This window comes from Platichthys flesus, chromosome 14 (genome assembly GCF_949316205.1).
Source record: "Platichthys flesus chromosome 14, fPlaFle2.1, whole genome shotgun sequence".
Taxonomy (NCBI): Eukaryota; Metazoa; Chordata; class Actinopteri; order Pleuronectiformes; family Pleuronectidae; genus Platichthys; species Platichthys flesus.
In genome coordinates, this window is record NC_084958.1 from 17,323,077 (window position 1) to 17,341,044 (window position 17,968).

Genomic DNA, 17,968 nt, shown 5'->3' on the forward strand with positions numbered 1-17,968 from the left:
AGGAATGGTGGATGTTAGGGCTTTAGTTTGAAGCAATCCATACAGTTTGTATCTGGTCCGGTGCAAAGAAACACCACGCCACCGACAGTGAGAGGGTTTTTAAGTGTTACACGTGTTTTGACACTGTCTGTTTTCATTTCTAGATTCCCCACCCACCAGAACGACGCAGGCATCCTCTGTGTTTTTCGGGGGTCAGGACCTCAGCAGAGACTCCAGCTTCCTCAAACCTCTGGCCTCCACACCTGGAAACAAGACGCTCCCAATAGGTGAAGCTCTTTTGGTCTCATGGTTTCACCAGTGGCATATTGCCAATTAGATTGAACTCTGCCTTTTAATCCATCATATGAAAAACAAAGTATACATTTTAGTCACACTCCCACGTTCCCAGTTGCATCCGGGCCTGGAAAGTGACATTTGTCCAGATTTAGATGCTAATGAGACTTTCTCTTGTGTGAGTGACACTTCACTGGCCTTGCCCTTACACTGAGAGAGGTTGCTTAGCTACAGGTTGTTTTCTAGGTGGTTCAGCACAAGGCAGATGGATCTGCGGCTGACCGTGGAGCACAGATTAAGCTCTGCTACGTCCTGTTCAGACGCACACACACACACACACAACATAGACACACAAACACGCAACTGTGTGTGTGTGTGTGTGTGTGTGTGTCACTTATTTACACACCAATCAATAACGAAAGAAGGAATGCCGTAATGACTTTTTAAGGCCTTGCTATCCATTAGCCCCTTTACAAGGTTGTGATATTGACAAGCAAAGACGACACACACGGATCAATGCGTTAGTGAATTGCATACACAGTGAATATGAGATTGGAAAAAGTCCAGTGGGGTCACTGGCGATAGGCGGTCATAAATAGGAAATCAATACGCTGCTGTCGGAACTGACACATTTATGTATTGTTCTCTCTGTGTTACAGCTGTGAGTATAATTTAAATTAATGTATTGAGTCAAATATTAGACTTAAATATTTCAGTTTAGCCATTAGCAATTATGGTCTGTCAGTTTGTCAGTTTTTCCACCACAATGACTGATCAACAACTGGATGAGTTTTCTTTTACACTTTATTTATTGTCATCACAGGATGGAATCTTTATTACGACTGTGTTTAAATACTGTAGCGCCCTCATCAGGTCAAAATCGAAATTTATATTCCAAGGTTGTTTTTGTTGAGTCAGCTTCATCTGTCAATCAAGAGGTTTCACCCTGTTTTATAACATCAAATAATCAATTAAAAACCAAACTTATCTTGAGGTTTTGGCTTCACTTTTGGAGAAGCTCCATGTCGTCCATCTTTACATACAATCCAAGGGTTAAGTGTATGTTCTATCTGTGTCTAGTGTGTTAACGTGTGCATGTGTGTGTGTGTCCAGTACCCACAGCTCTGAGGGTGACCGGGCCGACTAACGGTCTGGGCCTCGATGGGCGTCCTCCCTTACTGAGCCCGTCCCAGGTGTCCTTAGGGCCTCAGGTTCAGGGCTATCGCTCTGCCGACGTAGGAGACATTCCATGTAAGCCTTTCTCTCTTCTCCGAAAGAAACTAGAATATCGGTCGAAACACAACATGTTGTACATTCATTTTGCTCCATTTTCTATTCTAACCTAGTTCTCTGTGTCTGTTTGTGATCCTCAGTATCGTCTGTCATGAACTCGGGTCCGCCAAAGAAACGCCACCGGAGTTGGCATCCCACCACGTTAGTCCCTGTCCCGGCCACAGCCGTCCCCGTTCCAGCCCTCCGACCAAACGTTTGCTCCCCAGGTCAGTTCCTCAACCACGTCACGATGTGTCTTTGAGCTGTAATGAATTCGACATGAGTCAGTGGGAGCCGGATTTTTTAAATTGCCCTTAATATGTCACATGTTTCCTTTTTAGTTCATCTCCCTCTGTGTGCGTGTGTGTGTGTGTGTGTGTGCGTGTTCAGTGTGTGTGTGTGGTGTGTTCCTGTGTTGTTTTGCCTCCTCTGGTTTGGGGACAGAGTACGCACACAGCACTGGTTTTCACTGGTTGTTAGGGATGATTCACCGAACATCTCCATGGAGATACAGATGGAGAGTTGCAGAAATGTTATTTTCAAAATTGAAAAGATTGAAGAAGATTTCTTGTAATTGCGGTTATATATAAACCAGAACTATTCCAAATAAATTAGATTACAACATATTAGCACGTTAGCAGAACAGACACAACTATTGATGCAGGGTTTATATGAGAACAAGTATCATTTAACAGATTAGCTGTTCTTCTCCTGATATTAACATGTTGTTCCTTCATTTCCATGCAGGTGCTGTGTTAGGAGTGTCTTCGGCTCAGCCGCCGGTAGTTTCAGTCATTCAGCCCCAACCTGTCACGGTGGGAGAGACGGTCATCGTGCCAGACAACCTGCTCAACTCTTCGGGTGTTCGTCCTGTCATCCTCATCGGTACGATTCTTTATCCAGGGATCAGTCCCGCAGCATCGCAACCTCAGTCAATCAGGGTCAGGGAAACAGAATCCAATTCAGGTCCAGCCCTGGGTGGGACAAAGTAAAATAAGAATTCAGTTATCCTACTGATGATAATTGGATATTTCTAGAGGTCAGCTTCATGTAGTTATGAGTAGTTTTTTTTAACTCTAGGCTCCTCCCTGCACGTTATCCCATTATTTCGTTTGTAGCTACATATCAAACTCATGCAGGATTCAAATGTTTATCTGTTTTCAGACCATAATCGGGTGTAACACTTTACTTTGAAATTTAAATTGTGATGTTTCTCAGATTTTGACAAATTTAAAGTCAAATTTTTAAAAGTTTTTCTAAAAATCGACTTTATATTATAACTACATTTCTTTACAGTAAACATGTTATTATAATTGCTTTATATCATTCATTTATTACCCATGTGTGTTTCAGTTTTGTCTAATGAAGGCTTCCTCTCTTTTTCAGGACATGGCACTTTACCTTACTTCTATGGGAATGTTGGGGATATGGTGGTGAGCCCCCTGCTGGTCAGCTGCTACAAGAGCAACCAGCTGACAGAGAAAACCCTGGAGACTTTGGGCCTGAACAGGAATCAGCTGCTCAGTGTGGAGACCATGATCCTGCTCACTTTACAGTACCTTGCACGACTAAGTAAGCAGCAAACACCAAAGCTCAAATCTCTACATATCCCTCCTCTTTGTGTTTTTACTCCTCGTGTTGCATGTGCGCTGAGCAGGGGGGGGGGGGGGGGGGTCGACGACCGCAGTCGACCCGCAGTCGACCGAAGTTAGATATTTGTAAAAACAAATATCTAACTTCGACCATTTATGACCTTTTTCTACGTCTCGACTGAGGTCAGCTGAGGCGTGTCAGCGGTGTGAGATTTAATATTCCAATTTTTCCGCTCAGGCTCCAATCAGATTCCCCTGCGGGAGGAGCTGGAGCAGATCGTCCTGAAGGCCATGCTGTGCTGTCCGGGGGGTCCCGCCATCTCCCTGTCCCAGTTGCCCTGGTTGGCTCGGCTGGAGGCCAGCGTCTCCGGGGGAAGCGTCCAAGTCGTGGTCACCCACAACTCTTTGGGAGAGGGCATCTCCGAGTCACTGCGCACCCTCAGCGAGGGCCCCCACCCCCAGCAGTGCCTGCCCACCTACGTGCTCATCATATGTGCCTCGAAAAGGAGCTCCAGCGAGTTCTGTGTGCTCGTTTTGGGTGAGTTCCGCTGCTACTTCCTTATCATCTAAGACTAAGCTCTTCAATGTTTTTTTTTCATTTTCAATAACTAAATCTAACACTATGTGTTGAACGCAGGAAAGTACCAAGCCCGGGCCTTAGCTGAAGGAATGCTGACAACTAACGAGTTCCTGAAGGAAATCAGCTACGAGCTCATCACAGGGAAAGTCAGCGTCCTGGCTTCTCACTTCAAAACCACATCATTAGGTGAGTTCTGCACGTAATAAACCTCGTTGTGCGTTTTTATTCTTTATGCAGTGAAACCTTGTGTAACAGTCTGTTGTCACTATATTTTAATAAAAGAGGTTAAACAGAATAAACTAAAACCAGTGTGTGTGAATGTCCAATGAATAAGAAAGAAGGGAATATCTGGTTGCTGCCGCGACTTGCATCCCTGCCTGCGTGTCTTTGTGTAACCATGGTGCCCGGTTGTTTTCAGGGGACAATCTGGACAAGCAGCTGGTGCGGTACCAGCGTCGACGGAAGGGACAGGTCATCCAGCCCTTCCAGGGGGATGTGACTGACCACATCCACTCGCAGGAGGCTGCCAGCATGTCACCGCCCTCAGACAGAGGTAAACTCAACTAATCAGCCCAGCAGCCAGGGACTCCAAAACAATCTGTTCATATTGGACATCGGTGACATCTCTCGGGCCTAAGTTATGGTTTATTCCGCAAATATGTCCTCTGTGCAATAGAGGAAACTAAATTAGGAGGTAAAGACCAAACACTAAGTAAACACCTTGCTCCAAAGCACCTCTAACGCCGGTTATTTTGATTTGGACTAAACTAAAAAGTCTGGTACAAACTGCTTTTCATCATTTATATAAAATATATATAAATATTCTCCCCATTTTAAATATCTGTATCCCTCTTGTTTTGACATGTAACTCTGTCTCATTCGATGGACAACTGTTTTGATTCTGTTAACGTTTTCCTTTGTGTTTCCCAGGAGCAGATCTCCTGGGTAAGGTGTTCCAGATCTACCCGACCCAGCTGAGTGTGGCTCGCAGCCTCCTCTCTCAAGTCTGCTCCATCGCGGACTCGGGGACCCAGAACCTCGACCTGGGTCGCTTCTGTAAAGTGGACTTCCTGGTTTTGGTGCCTCCCTCTCACATTCTGGTGCACCAGACGGCACAGCGTATCCGACAATCAGGTCGGTGTTAAGAACTTTCAATTCCAGTGTGGTCTAATGAGGTTGTGAGTGCGCTTTTATGTTAAAAAGATGAGTTGTGTCGTCATCCGTGGTTCAATGTGTGTTTTTTTCCTAAGGGGTGCTCGTGGACCTGGGAGTCGAGGACACATCCTCAGCCTTTCAGAAGTCTGACAAGTATGTGGTGCGTCTGGACAATGACGTTCACGCCAAGATGGAGGCCTTCATGAGGAAAGTCAAACAGAACCCCTACACGCTGTTTGTCCTCATTCACGACAACTCGCACGTCGACCTCACAAGGTACGCCGACCCCAGACCGACCTTGGTTTGCTCCGTTGATAATCTGCGGCTGTGTGAAAATATGAGCTGTTGTGGCTGCGAACATGAACCTTGTTCCGTTCATAGTGGAGCGAGGAGAACAGCTGCGAGCAAGTGAAAACAAACACAGGAAATCTTTAACCTTGAATTCTGGAGAAATGTAGGCCGCCTCATTTGAGACCCATGAGCTTTTGTTTCTCCGTCCAGAGATGGAAGCTGTTGCTGCTCCTGCCAAGATCTTCTGCTTATTACGAGCAAACTGATATTATTTTCTGCCAAAAGCATAAAATAGATCACTTCCTGTTTTCAAAATAATTTTCCTCAAGAATGAACCAAAAAACTAAGCATTTTATTAAAATGGTAGAATTTGTGCAGGAGCCTAAAATATCCAACAATTCACCCCCCCCTCTCTCTTTCTCTCTTTCTCTGCAGCGCTCTGTCTGGGTCCGTGTGCCACGGCGAGCTGCAGGGTCTGGCTGACCGGGTGGTGAACTGCCAGGAAGTCCTCGATGCCATGAACCTGTTGGTCCTGCAGGTCAGCTGCTTCCCACACACGCAGCAGACGCGTCAGTCCCGCATCAGCATCCACAACGAGGTCCACTGGCCGTCCAGCAGAAGTCTGGTGAGCGTTTTCACTTTACATAGAAGACACCTACGGAATTATGAAGTTAAAGGTTTTCAGTGGAATTAGAAATATTACTTTAAAAACCAAACAAGTGTAAAAAGTTTTGTTGGTTCAGCGACTCATTCGTAACTGAAGTGGTGTAGCTACTCCACCTGGTGGATAAAAATGTATTTACATCAACAGGAGGAAGAGCTAGATCTTCACTTCAACAGCAGATAATAAATGAGTGATGTTATGCTGATAATACATCTGTCACGTTACAACCACATTGAGACTTAGAGTCTTTAAAACCATATAAGTGATTCAATTATTTGAACATTATATTTAGTACTATAATAATAATAAGAAGATAACGAATAAGAGTTATAATAACAATATTATCAAGCATATTAATAGTGTTGACATTCAAAACATATATTTCCAACATATTTTAAACATTATTAACATGTACATTCTGGTTTCACAGCAACAAAACATGTTATTACATAAGAATGAATTCATTAATCCCACCATTTACACAATTAATAGTAATCAAATGGTAACAAAGCGAGAAAGCAGAAAATAAATCTGCACAGCATGTTTTGTTTCTTGTACTTTTTAATTTTTTGTTGTGAATAATTTGAAAATTGTATCCGTTCAGTTCTAAAAAAAAAAAAAGTGATTTTACTTCTGAACTGCTCCTAACACATGAACATTACCATTGACATGTTAACTGGTCACAAGCAGATTAGGTTTGTAACCAGTGCCTTTGATGACAACTTGCATTGATAACATTTAAATTAAGAAGTTTAAACTCTGAGCACTTTAGGCCACATCCTTCGTGGATGCATTCGACCACGAACACTCAGCCATGTTCACTTTTCCTCCAGCAGGGAGAGCAGTCCGCCCACGAGCTGGTCTACTTCGGCCTGAGGGACTACAGCAGCTCCCTGCAGTGGGGCGTGGCCAGTCCCATTCTGCGCTGTGATGATGCATTTGAGAAGATGGTCCACACTCTGCTGGAAAGGTCAGTGTGAGGTCAACAGTGCAGAGAAGCTGTCGTCATTCAGCAGTTAATCTTTCACACAGCTCCAAAAATCTTTAGCACAGCTTCTTTTTGTCAAATGCCTCATTTTCAGAATCATAAACATATCTTACTTATATTGTTTATTATGAGAAACAACATAAACACCTGAAAAGCTCTAAAATAAAACAAACAATCCCATTTGTTGTCCCAGACATCCGCACCTACACAGCATGGTGATCCGCAGCTACCTGCTGATTCAGCAGTACACCGAGGCCATGATGGCCCTGACCTCCTCCCCGTCCCTGAGAGACCACATCACCCCGGAGACTCTGGCCATGGTGGAGGACCTGATCAACGCCCCGAGCAGGGAGGGCTCCCAGGGGCGGGGCCACATGCTGCTGGTCCGCGTCCCCTCGCTGCAGCTGGCGATGCTGGCCCGGGAACGACTGGAGGACGTGAGGGATAAGCTGGGGCTCCAGCTGTGCTTCGCCGTGCTGCTGGGGAGTCCGGCCTCCGAACTCAACCTGCACCGAAACTTCACGAGTCGTCTCAGGGTGAGAATGATGCTGAAGTTGGTTTGAACTGCGTTTTCTATAAAATATCCCACAAAGCGATTATGGCTCTTTCAAGCAAGATGGTATATAGGAATCAGACCCATGTGAAAATCTCTAGATTTCAGGATTAAGTAATTATCAGGGAATTGACGTTTTACTTTGAATAAATATATTTTTGATTTATTCACTATCCAACCTTATTTTTGACCACCACAATCCATTGAAACCCTGCAGATATATGTTTAGACTTTATTCTTTGCTTCACCAATACATCAAAGTGAGGATTTTAGTAACATGAGTTATCTCACTTATTTTGGCATTAGCTTTAAATGACTGGCTACTAAACTAACATGGTGGTAAGTGATAAGGCAATGTCCTTGTAAATCAATGAACATGGGTTCAATCCCCACCCATGCCATGTATTTAAACTGCATTTTGTTTTACTTGTTCTATGTGCAATTATAATAAAGTTGAATCTAAACTAAACACTATGCATCTTTGTGTTTTGCTGCAGGCGTGGCGAGGCTGTGAGAATGAGGACTGGGTTCCTCACACCTACGAGGATCTGGAAGGGCTGCCATGCATCGTCATCCTCACAGGCAAAGACCCCCTTGGAGAGACGTTCCCCAGGTAGAGTCATACTTCACAAAAAAAAAAACCAGCTCATCAAACATGGACACAAGATTTACAATCCTCTTCTCCATGCTCTCCCAGGTCTCTGAAATACAGTGACCTTCGCCTGATAGACTCCAGCTACCTGACCCGTACGGCCCTGGAGCAGGAGGTGGGTCTGGCCTGCACTCATGTGTCCATGGGCGTGGTCAAGGAGCCCAAGAAGGTCAAACCCCCCCGGGAGTCCGACGGAGAAAAGACCGCCACCAGCCTGAACGACGGAGATGAGCTGGAAAGACCTCAGAGCAACGGCAGCGCGGCAACCAGAACTTCAGGTGAGTCTCTAACCTCACGAGATAATGATCATTAGCGTTTCACTTTTCACAGTGTCTCACGTCTTATTCTTTCCTTGGCTTCTCTCAGGTTCTTTGGCAGAGAACGGAGTCAGTTCATCTGATGTTGCGGACTCGTTCCAGAAACCCTCCACCTGCCTCCCTGAAGGTACTGCTATCACAGACATCGGCACCATGACACAAGGGTTCAAGCAGGAGTGCGATTCCCTGGGAAGCCAGTTCTCTACCAACCCCACCAAAGCCTCCAAGGCCCCTCCTTCCCTTTGCTCCAGCTCCTCTTCTTCCTCCCCCTCCCCCTCATCCTCCTCCAACCAGAGGCCTAGCCAATCCACCCAGTACAGCCGAGAACCCAAGCCCACTCGAGTGTCCCCACGGACCGTCATCATGTCCCGGGCGGCGTACAACCTGCTGGCTGGCGAGTCGGGGAGTCAGCTGAGCTCCTACTCCCTGCTGCCTCACGCAGATGTGGCGTGGAGCAGCCCACTGAGGCCCCTTATCACCCAACACCTGCAGGGGGCAGAGCAGAGCATGTACTACCGCCAGTGGACCATCACCAGGCAGCATCACGCCGATTATGAAGCTCCGACTGTGCCGCATCCACGACGTTTGTTACTCAGTGGACCCCCTCAGGTAAAGTTCTACTTCCACTGAATCATGTGACTCAATCAATCACTGAATCATGTGACTGAATTAATCAAATTACCAGACAATTAACAGACAACTCTAGTTGTGTGTATATAAGCAATTCATACTTATTCTTTTGTCCTTTGCCAGGTGGGTAAAACCGGAGCCTACCTGCAGTTTCTCCGTATCCTGTTTCGGATGCTCATCAGACTGTTGGAGGTTGACGTGTATGATGAGGAAGAGGACGAAGAGGAGGGTAAGGATCATTTTGATGTCAGATAATGAAAAATCTCTCTTTTCAATAGTTCTAATTTAGTTGTAATTGTCACCTGTTAACATTCTTCTCATGTTCAGAAACCTCAGAGGTCATGAATCCAGGAAACACCCAGTGGCCCGACATCGAGGACGTTCGAAAGCTGCCCTTTGACCCTTACCCCCGGGACCCTAAGTTCAAGGAGGCCAGCCCCGTTTTCTCTCCTAAGATGCCAAAGGTCTTACAAGGTCAACAGAAATATGCAAACACTCAACAGCAGCACTCAAATCCACTTTACAATCTACCATTGCGGATATAAATACTGACAATGCATGTTGGGTTATTTATATGTGCGTCTGCAGATTTTAATCAGGAAGGCGAGAGCCAAGCACCAGCCAAGCGAGAAACCAAGTCCATACGTCTGAGCAGGTTCGCCGCCCACAATGCCTTTCACCACTGCGAACAGTGTCACCACTACTGTGAAGCGGGCCCCGCCATGCAGGTGAGTGCAGTGCTTAGACCACACATCTGAGGCACTCAACTGCTTATACAATACATCCAGACCTGTCAAAAAGCTTTGACACTCGGAAGCTTTTTACTCTTTTGGGCTCTGATGGTAATCGCTCTGTGTTAATAATGCATATGTGTGTGTGTGTTTGTGTGTGTGTTGTAGCTGTCGGAGTGCACCTTTCATGCCTTCACCTTCTGCTCGTCCATGCTGGGGGAGGAGGTCCAGCTCCAGTTCGTCATTCCCAAAGCCAAGGAGCAGCATTTTGTCTTCAGTCAGCAGGGCAGCCACCTGGAGAGCATGTGCCTGCCTCTGGTCTCCAGCAAGGTGAGTTCACCTCCCAGTGTATGAGCCCACTGTAGATACCATCATCCAAAGAGAGAGGGGGGGCCTGTGTTTTCCCTTCATGCTCAAGTTTGAGTTCCTCTCACATTTTTTTCCCTGCGTAGAATCCTGATCTGTTGAAAAGTCCGATCTTCACGCCGACCACTGGAAACCAAGAGCACGGCCTGCTCAACATCTTTCACGCCATGGAGGGCGCCGCTCATGTGCACATCCTGGTGGTGAAGCAGTGTGAGATGCCGCACTACAGGAAGTACTGGCCCAACCACATCCTGCTCGTCCTGCCGGCCATGTTCAACAACGCTGGAGTTGGTGAGAAACTTACTGAGAAATCCTTACTATGTGCAGTAAGGTTTAGGACAAACAACAAGTGTAAACCATCAGGATTATCAGACAGACCCTATAGTACAAGTAGTGAATTGAGATTTAACTTAATTTTGCACCTCACACAACCACAATAAATGAAATTTCCAGTGTTTTACTGCTTTTTAAACGTCAACTTGAATAAAGTAAAATGTTTAATTTACAATTTTGGTTTGGGAACAAATTTGTTTTCTAAACAGATTTAATGCTTCTCATCAAAACTCATGAATATTGTCAATCTTCCCGTCCTGCATTTTCTTGTTCTCGCATTATAAAGACATTGCGCAATAGTGCTACTAGTGGTCAAAAACTCCTCTCTGTTCCTTAAAGTCTACATAACCATGCAACTTATCTCCCCGCTGATAATGAGGTAGTTTATTACAGTCATTCATGGTGATTCATTTATTACTGTCAGCCGCGTTATACAGTTAGTAGGTGAAAGGTCCATTTGTCTTCTAACCAACTGGAGAGAGGCATCAAACATGAACACATGTGGCAGAGCAATAGTCTGATTTGGGAATCAGCCAATCAGGTGTCAAGAGGGCCATTAAGATAAACTGCTCTGTGATCATTCAGTGGGTTTCATGGACCCTTGTTCTTTGTGTTGACCCTCAGTGTCAACGTGTCCGCATGTAGAGTTCACTTATAAACTCGTATAAATGTTTACACACATGTTGAAATGTCAGAATTCGGCTTTTATATTAGTTTTTGCAGTTTATTTGCCTCCTTTCGAGAATGTTCTGTCAAGATGCTGATGCATGAGATCCCGTCTGTGTTCAGGTGCTGCTCGCTTCATGATCAAAGAGCTGTCATACCACAACCTGGAGCTGGAGAGAAACCGACTAGAGGAGCAAGGGGTCAAGAGGCAAGATGTGTGGCCGTTCATCGTCATGATGGATGACTCCTGCGTGCTGTGGAACGTCCACCAGTCAGCGGACTGCAGGTACGGATTGTTTGGAATTTTAATATATGGATAAAACCCAGATTTGTATGCCTCCGTTTCCGTCCGCCCCATTGTTGTGATTACCCAACAATGAGGGAATTTCTTCAAATTTGGCCCAAACGTTTAATGGACTCGATGACGTACTGATTTGATTTTGGTGGACGAAGGTTAAGGGACAAAGTCATGGGGACATGCGATAGACCAATTAACTGACAGAGGCCCCCAACCATAGTGCAGTATTTCTAATTAAACGGTTTTATCCTACAATACATCCTGAAGTTTGTGTACCCTCTCTCTACCCTAGTGAGTCATCAGATGCAAGTTCCACCCTCATCAACGTGTCGCTGAAGACGGTGCTGCAGCACATGGAGGGCACGCCGAAGATCTCCCTGTACGCCATGTGCGGCACTCGCAAGTGGAGCAGCAGCCTGGCCCGCCGGCCTCCCAGCCACCCCTTCAGTCGGTGTCATCTCCACGACTTTGTCATGCTCAACGTGGACCTGACTCAGAATGTCCAGTATGACCTTAATCGGTAAGTTGGCAACAGAGAGTCTCACCTGGCTGCTCCTCCACCGATGTGTGCGGTGTCTTGATGTTTTTGGTGTTGCTGTTTTTCATGCAGCTGCGGCTGTGAGGAGGTGGACTTTAACCTGAGGGTGAACAGCAGTGGGCTGCTGCTGTGTCGCTTCAACTACTTCAGCCTGATGAAGAAACACATTCCAACTGGCGGGAACAAAGACTTCCTGGTCAAACCTAAACTCATGGTACGTCATGCATCATTTCTCAGGTTTTATTGGATCTTTTAACAAAATGAAACAACAATCCGATCACTGAACTACTTTCTCCCTCTCTCCAGGATATAGAAAACCCCACCCCAATCAGCCCGTCCCAGTACGTTTGTGCCCCGGACAGCGAGCAGACCCTCCTAAATGCCCCGGCCCAGTTTCTGCTGGAAAGGTTCCTGCAGAGCTGCAGCCACAGACTGTTTCCAAAGGCTGTTCAAAACAGAAACAACCCAGTTCTGTCCATCGACAGCTACCTCAACATCAGCCCGGAGGTAAGAGCTCACAGGAGGTCGCGGTTTGAAAGGAAGAGAAAAGACTGTTAGCATCAGCCCTTCAACTTAAACCTGCAGGAGGTCTTAACAGCCAGAACACATGCTGAATTTGATTTGAACAAACTGTTTCTGGGTTTAACACTAAAGCTGCTGAGTCTGTTTCGATGATCTCACAGGCCTGAAGAGTTCTCTTAACACCCAGAATTGCATAATTTCACCATCTGTTCTGCTAACGGACATTGTGACCTGCATCCAAGCACATGTGCAAACAAGAAATGCAGACGATGCACATTGGTACCCTACATTGGTACAGATGACGTGTTCACACTCTGCACACCTATGCACATTTCTTTTGTTTCTCCTGTATTGGGAATAAATCACAAGGCCCAGTTGCACACCAGGCAACCTTTAAATTAGCTCTTTAAGATTCACTTGAAAAGCTCCACACAGGCATTGTTAGGGTTTCATGAAGATTATTTCATTTATTCTGACCTTATAAATGGATACATTTCATGTTTTTTTTATTTATCAGTTGCTTTTGTCTTATCTTTTGTCGCAGATTTCCGTGTGCTACTTCAACTCTCGCCCACACTCCACCAACCTGAACCATCAGGGCCTGGTGTTCAGTGGCCTTCTGCTTTACCTCTGTGACTCCTTCGTCGTCTCGGGACTTCTCAGGAAATTCCGCTTCCTCAAAGGTGAGCCCATAGTTTCACCCCAGTGCCTCTCCGGTCTGTTGGTGTTGAGTTGGCCCCTGGTGGGTTTAACAAGCAGCTAGCATTCTAGTTTGATCTGCACGTTCTACTATCAGACATTTCTGACCCTGGTTTTCATCCACAGGTGCCACCCTCTGTGTGATCTGTCAGGACCGGAACTCCCTGCGTCAGACCATCGTCCGGCTCGAGCTGGAGGACGAGTGGCAGTTCCGACTGCGCGACGAGTTTCAGACCGCCAACTGCAGCGAGGACCGGCCGCTCTACTTCCTGACCGGCCGCCATGTTTGAGCCTGTGAAGATGCTCGGGTCAGAAGCACAATCAGAGACAAGGGTAGATTTGATTCCCAACCAGCAGTCCGATTGGAGGATTTGCTGGAGCCCGAGAACTGAGGTTGTGGACGCATTGGCGGCCTGATGTGGCTTCTCTTCATCTGTGCTACCACAGTGCACTAGGCCTGGCTCTGGAGAGGGGCCGGTTCATGTTTTGAACTCCTGCTTGTAGCTGAACTTGTCTCTACTTGAGCTTGTGGTTCACTGACTTTGCTGAGGGCGGGGAAAAAAACCCACAGCTGAAACTGAACTTGATATGTTTTTCGTTGTTGTATTTGGCAAAAATGGACGCTGTTCGATGGATAATGTGACTATTTGAAGATTGTATGTGTACATGGACTGTGACTACAGTGCGTCCCGTACAGAACATAAAGTGTTTATCTCAGGGTTTTTACGGGAGATCCAAGGGTGGTTGCTAAAAAAGGGGTTGAAGCTTTTTCTCCTTGTTCACAGTGTATTTTTGGCATTAACGTATGTATGATGGCACCAAAGAAATCCTCCACTGCACCTTGTCCTTGTCCCTTCTCACCTGCTCTAGCTCTAAAACTCCACGAAGATCATCTCATATTGAAAAATCAGCCCAAACACAGGTTGGCCATGCTTTGGATTTGTATCATCTCGAGTATCAGATTTTACTGTCCCACTTGTGGAATGCAAACAGAAAATCTATTTAAGCCAAGTGCAAACTCTTAATCTTGTTTGCTTCTAAAATATGTCCATGGCACCAATAACCCTCTGACCAGGAGCTATGGCAGAGTGAGTGTGACGGTATTTTCCAAATGATTTCATCCAATAGAATAAACGCACAACAGAATAACACAAGTTGTGTCCTTTCAAGGAGGCATGGCAGTAATGTTACCTTAGGGATTAATCACAAAGCAGGTCTGTTCTCCACAACAGAGTCAATCAGATGGTGCAGCATTTAGCTTTATTCCAAATGTCGTATCTTTTGCATTAAAAGGCATTTACTGGCTTTAATATTAGGTATTTTAAGCATACTCAGATAAAGTCAGCAAATGCAATATAAAAAAAGGCTCTTCACTGCCAGAAACCTGCTACTGTCCCCCCCCCCTCCCAGGCCGAGACAAAGGGTAATGGCATACCTCCCCCAAGGCCCGACAGTCCCCCTTAAACACAATCAAGCTGCACCAAATATCACACACTCATAGATATCATTCCCCTGAATGGGCCAGATCCTTGATTCGTTACCTGGGAAAAGGTTGTGAAAGAAAGTGAAAGAAAAATCCTATCGCCTGATTCGAATGCGCAATAAAATATAGTGGGTTCTTCTCGGACCCCTCATCACGGTGAATCCGTTCAGTTTCTGTAATCTTGTTTACAATCAAACATAACGTCCATGGCGGAGGTATAATCAAAGAAAAGGGTACACACTGTCAAAAGCACCCGACCAGGTCAATTCTACATACATACTTGAAAGTCGAATGTTTAAAAAGAAAAGAGTATTTTTCTGCACAGGGTTGTCCAAAGAATATGCCTTAAGCGATGTCTCACACCGTCGCTGCTCAGTTTTACGCATTTTTTCGGGTTTTCCGGATCAATGAGAATGAAGAAACCATTGAACTGTGAGGAGAGGAGATGTCAGAGTGAACGAAAGACTTGGATTTCAGACTACTGTACTGTTTAAAGCTTTGTTTACATTATTAATATATTGTGGCACCCCCTTTAACCGCTGAGGGTTACTGATGTTTTTTTTTTTTTTAAAGTCTCGTGTAACTTTTGCCAGTATAGTCTTGTCAAAAAATGTCTTTCTGCTTTTTATGTTGTGTTGTAAAGGCGAGAATAATCTACCTAGATGTGTCCTTAACCATATGTCTCTATCCCTCCCTGTTCTTGTTGTTGGATCGTTTTTTATTTGAGAAATGAAAGTCAAGTCCACGAGGGATTCTTATTTATTTGACAAGCATTTTGGACTGATAATCATATTGAAGTGTAATTTTTGAATTGCATGCCGAGCTCGCTTGAACTGTGGGGGTGTGTCCTCCTCAAGAAAACGTGAAGGCTTTGCACAAGACCCAAAGAATGATGCGTAGATTTACTGAATGTCAGAGGGGGGAGGGGGAGGAAATGTGAACTTGCACTAAACAAGGTGCCAGCAGAAAAAAAAGAATATATCTCATATGAGCAAAACAATTAAATTAAGTTCCCTAATCCCTTGAAATTGCTTCTCGAAATATGAGACTGCTGATCAAAACCTTTTGTCAAACTGCGATGGTCCATAGAATGTAACTTTTCTCTTCTTTTTGATAATTTAACACTTAATATGCAACTTGCTCTCACAATCTTCACTGAAATACGTTTGACGACCGTGTACAGCCCATCAGTAGCTTTGGTGTCAGGGTGATCTACCTCATGTTTACCATCGTTGTTGTGGGTTGTGAACATATGACGTTAGAGCCATGCGATTGTTGTTGGAAATTTATGAATGTAATAAAAATGACTTCTAAATTTATTTGTGCTTTCTTTAAATTTCTTATTGTAAAAATACACATTCAAACTTCCAATTTTGTATTTATCCCATTCTGTGTGTTAATGCAGGCGCACCCCCACTAAGTTCCTTTTGCCTGAGGCCCCAACACTCCCTGAAAAAATGTGTTGAGGTGGGATTTTCAAGCCTCAATTTTACTTTGTATAACTCAAGCTCCAGAAGTAGTACATCCTACAATTCCCACAATGCACCTTTTTTCTTCTTTTAAGACATCTCCCCGTTGCCGACTTCTATCCATTTCCAGGGAATCCTCTTTGTAATACAAGCTTTCTCTTTGACATTTTAACACTGAACTACAACCTAGGTCACCTTGAAAACAACAGCACGGTTATTCAGTTATTTATTTGGTTATATTCATGTGTTACATCACAGGCTTAACTCTTAAGTTCTTTACTTAACGGATGATGGAAAAAAATCTGACATGTTTGAGGGACTGACATCTCTGTATGTGTGCAGTTCAGTGCAGATCCAAAACCAGATCAGGTGAATTCTAATGTAGTGTATTGGGCCTATGTTTGTTTGTTGGTTAGCAGGAAGACACAAACAATGCTCAACCGATTTACCTGAAAGTTTGTGGTGGTGTGGGATATGACCTAAGGAAGAAGCCATTGGATTTTGGTGTGGATCCTGAATTCCTACGTGATAAATTCCAAAAATTGCACTTCCTTTTTCTCATAGAGGAAAGTGAAGAGTGCTAGATGTCTTTGCACTACATGGTGATTTAGTGGCCTGTCAGCCTTGGCCGTCATGTGCGTTCTCTGAGTGCCCTTCTAGTTGAAATTATTTTTGCGTGCTTCCCATGTGTCCGCTCAGTAAAGAAGTGCTGCAAGTGCATTAACACAGAACTTGGGCGGTGTTGTTGAGATGCATGCGCTGCCCTGTGTCCAGCCTGTGATTAATAATCCTCTCACTCTCTCCTCTGCATTCATTCCCAGGTGTTTTATTCAGCGGCAGAGTAAATCCCAGGCTCATTTCCTACCAGCTGTCTCTCCTCTCCTCAACGCCCTGGTAAACCCTGCTGTGACCATGCACAATGACCCTCATCACTGTATAGCTCCCTAATGGATGCTGGGATCATCTCTGGCCTGGCTGTGAGGGTGCAGGGGCAGTGTTGGTGCAGGGGCAGCCCTGTTTCAGCTCCTGCAGGGTAATATTAGAGCGCGCTCTCCATCAACCTACGACACTCGTGTGATATAACACAAGGCTATTTTCAGCTAGCTGCAGGCGGGATATGATGATGAAGAGAGGGCAAAGTGGCTGCCATTCTGATTCATGCACCTCATAATTGCTCTTTTGGGGAAAAGTATAAAGATATTGTGGAGGATGATCGAAGGAATCTTGTCTCTAAGGGTTTCGGATTTCCCATTGGATTAATTTGTCTGAGGGCAAAGGGTTAATTGCCTGCTTCATGACCACAAACCCTATATGTACACATTGGCTTTCTTTGGCTTCTCTTAACTTCGTTGTTGTGGTGCACAGATTCTCAGATTGATTTCATAGATAGATATCTGTCTTTTAGCCGATATTGTAGCAAATGATTTGAAGCCTGGAGAGAAAATGTCTCCTGGTAATTCCCTCTGACCGATTTCTCGCAGTTATTGAGTCCTCCGGCTATGCAGTGCTTAATATTAAACTACTTTTAAGCACATGATTAAAAATATCACAGATCATTATGGCACATAAAACACTTATCCCACTAATCCATAACTATATAATCACATGGTTCAGATTGTGAAATGAGCAGAGATATTAGCGATATCTTTAATGTAGGGATTCCTGCATCATAATATCAATTTTCATGGAGAGTAAGTCATTTATCCCTCCTGGCAGGCTACTCTAATTACTCTCGGGCTTCCATAAACCACCTCGCTAAAACCAAAGCTCATCTGTCTGTGTGCTCATTGGTGTGCAGCATATCCTATCAGCGGCTAAGCTGTTGTGAGCGTGGAGCGAGTCAATTCCACGGGACCAAAAACCCAATCCTGTGACGTGAGAGGATCGGAGAGCCTG

At 45.0% G+C, this 17,968-nt stretch overlaps 1 protein-coding gene across 3 annotated transcripts in view; it reads left to right on the plus strand.

Moving 5' to 3' along the window:
* greb1l (GREB1 like retinoic acid receptor coactivator) overlaps positions 1 to 15,922 on the plus strand; it is a 40,030-nt gene extending 24,108 nt beyond the window's left edge. For 2 of the 3 annotated variants that reach the window (XM_062404788.1, XM_062404789.1), the window contains exons 8-34: positions 144 to 266; positions 1,387 to 1,524; positions 1,647 to 1,772; positions 2,293 to 2,430; positions 2,932 to 3,117; positions 3,376 to 3,675; positions 3,775 to 3,903; positions 4,136 to 4,270; positions 4,648 to 4,851; positions 4,968 to 5,148; positions 5,599 to 5,788; positions 6,661 to 6,797; positions 7,009 to 7,351; positions 7,866 to 7,981; positions 8,066 to 8,298; positions 8,387 to 8,946; positions 9,091 to 9,196; positions 9,295 to 9,441; positions 9,556 to 9,695; positions 9,867 to 10,028; positions 10,151 to 10,355; positions 11,187 to 11,349; positions 11,654 to 11,881; positions 11,972 to 12,113; positions 12,206 to 12,406; positions 12,966 to 13,104; positions 13,247 to 15,922. In XM_062404788.1, coding sequence (XP_062260772.1) covers positions 144 to 266; positions 1,387 to 1,524; positions 1,647 to 1,772; positions 2,293 to 2,430; positions 2,932 to 3,117; positions 3,376 to 3,675; positions 3,775 to 3,903; positions 4,136 to 4,270; positions 4,648 to 4,851; positions 4,968 to 5,148; positions 5,599 to 5,788; positions 6,661 to 6,797; positions 7,009 to 7,351; positions 7,866 to 7,981; positions 8,066 to 8,298; positions 8,387 to 8,946; positions 9,091 to 9,196; positions 9,295 to 9,441; positions 9,556 to 9,695; positions 9,867 to 10,028; positions 10,151 to 10,355; positions 11,187 to 11,349; positions 11,654 to 11,881; positions 11,972 to 12,113; positions 12,206 to 12,406; positions 12,966 to 13,104; positions 13,247 to 13,410 — 5,036 coding nt within the window. In that variant the 3' untranslated portion in view covers positions 13,411 to 15,922. The remainder of the gene's footprint in view (positions 1 to 143; positions 267 to 1,386; positions 1,525 to 1,646; positions 1,773 to 2,292; positions 2,431 to 2,931; positions 3,118 to 3,375; positions 3,676 to 3,774; positions 3,904 to 4,135; positions 4,271 to 4,647; positions 4,852 to 4,967; positions 5,149 to 5,598; positions 5,789 to 6,660; positions 6,798 to 7,008; positions 7,352 to 7,865; positions 7,982 to 8,065; positions 8,299 to 8,386; positions 8,947 to 9,090; positions 9,197 to 9,294; positions 9,442 to 9,555; positions 9,696 to 9,866; positions 10,029 to 10,150; positions 10,356 to 11,186; positions 11,350 to 11,653; positions 11,882 to 11,971; positions 12,114 to 12,205; positions 12,407 to 12,965; positions 13,105 to 13,246) is intronic. The other variant, XM_062404790.1, reaches the window with a different exon arrangement.
* Positions 15,923 to 17,968: the final 2,046 nt, after the last annotated feature.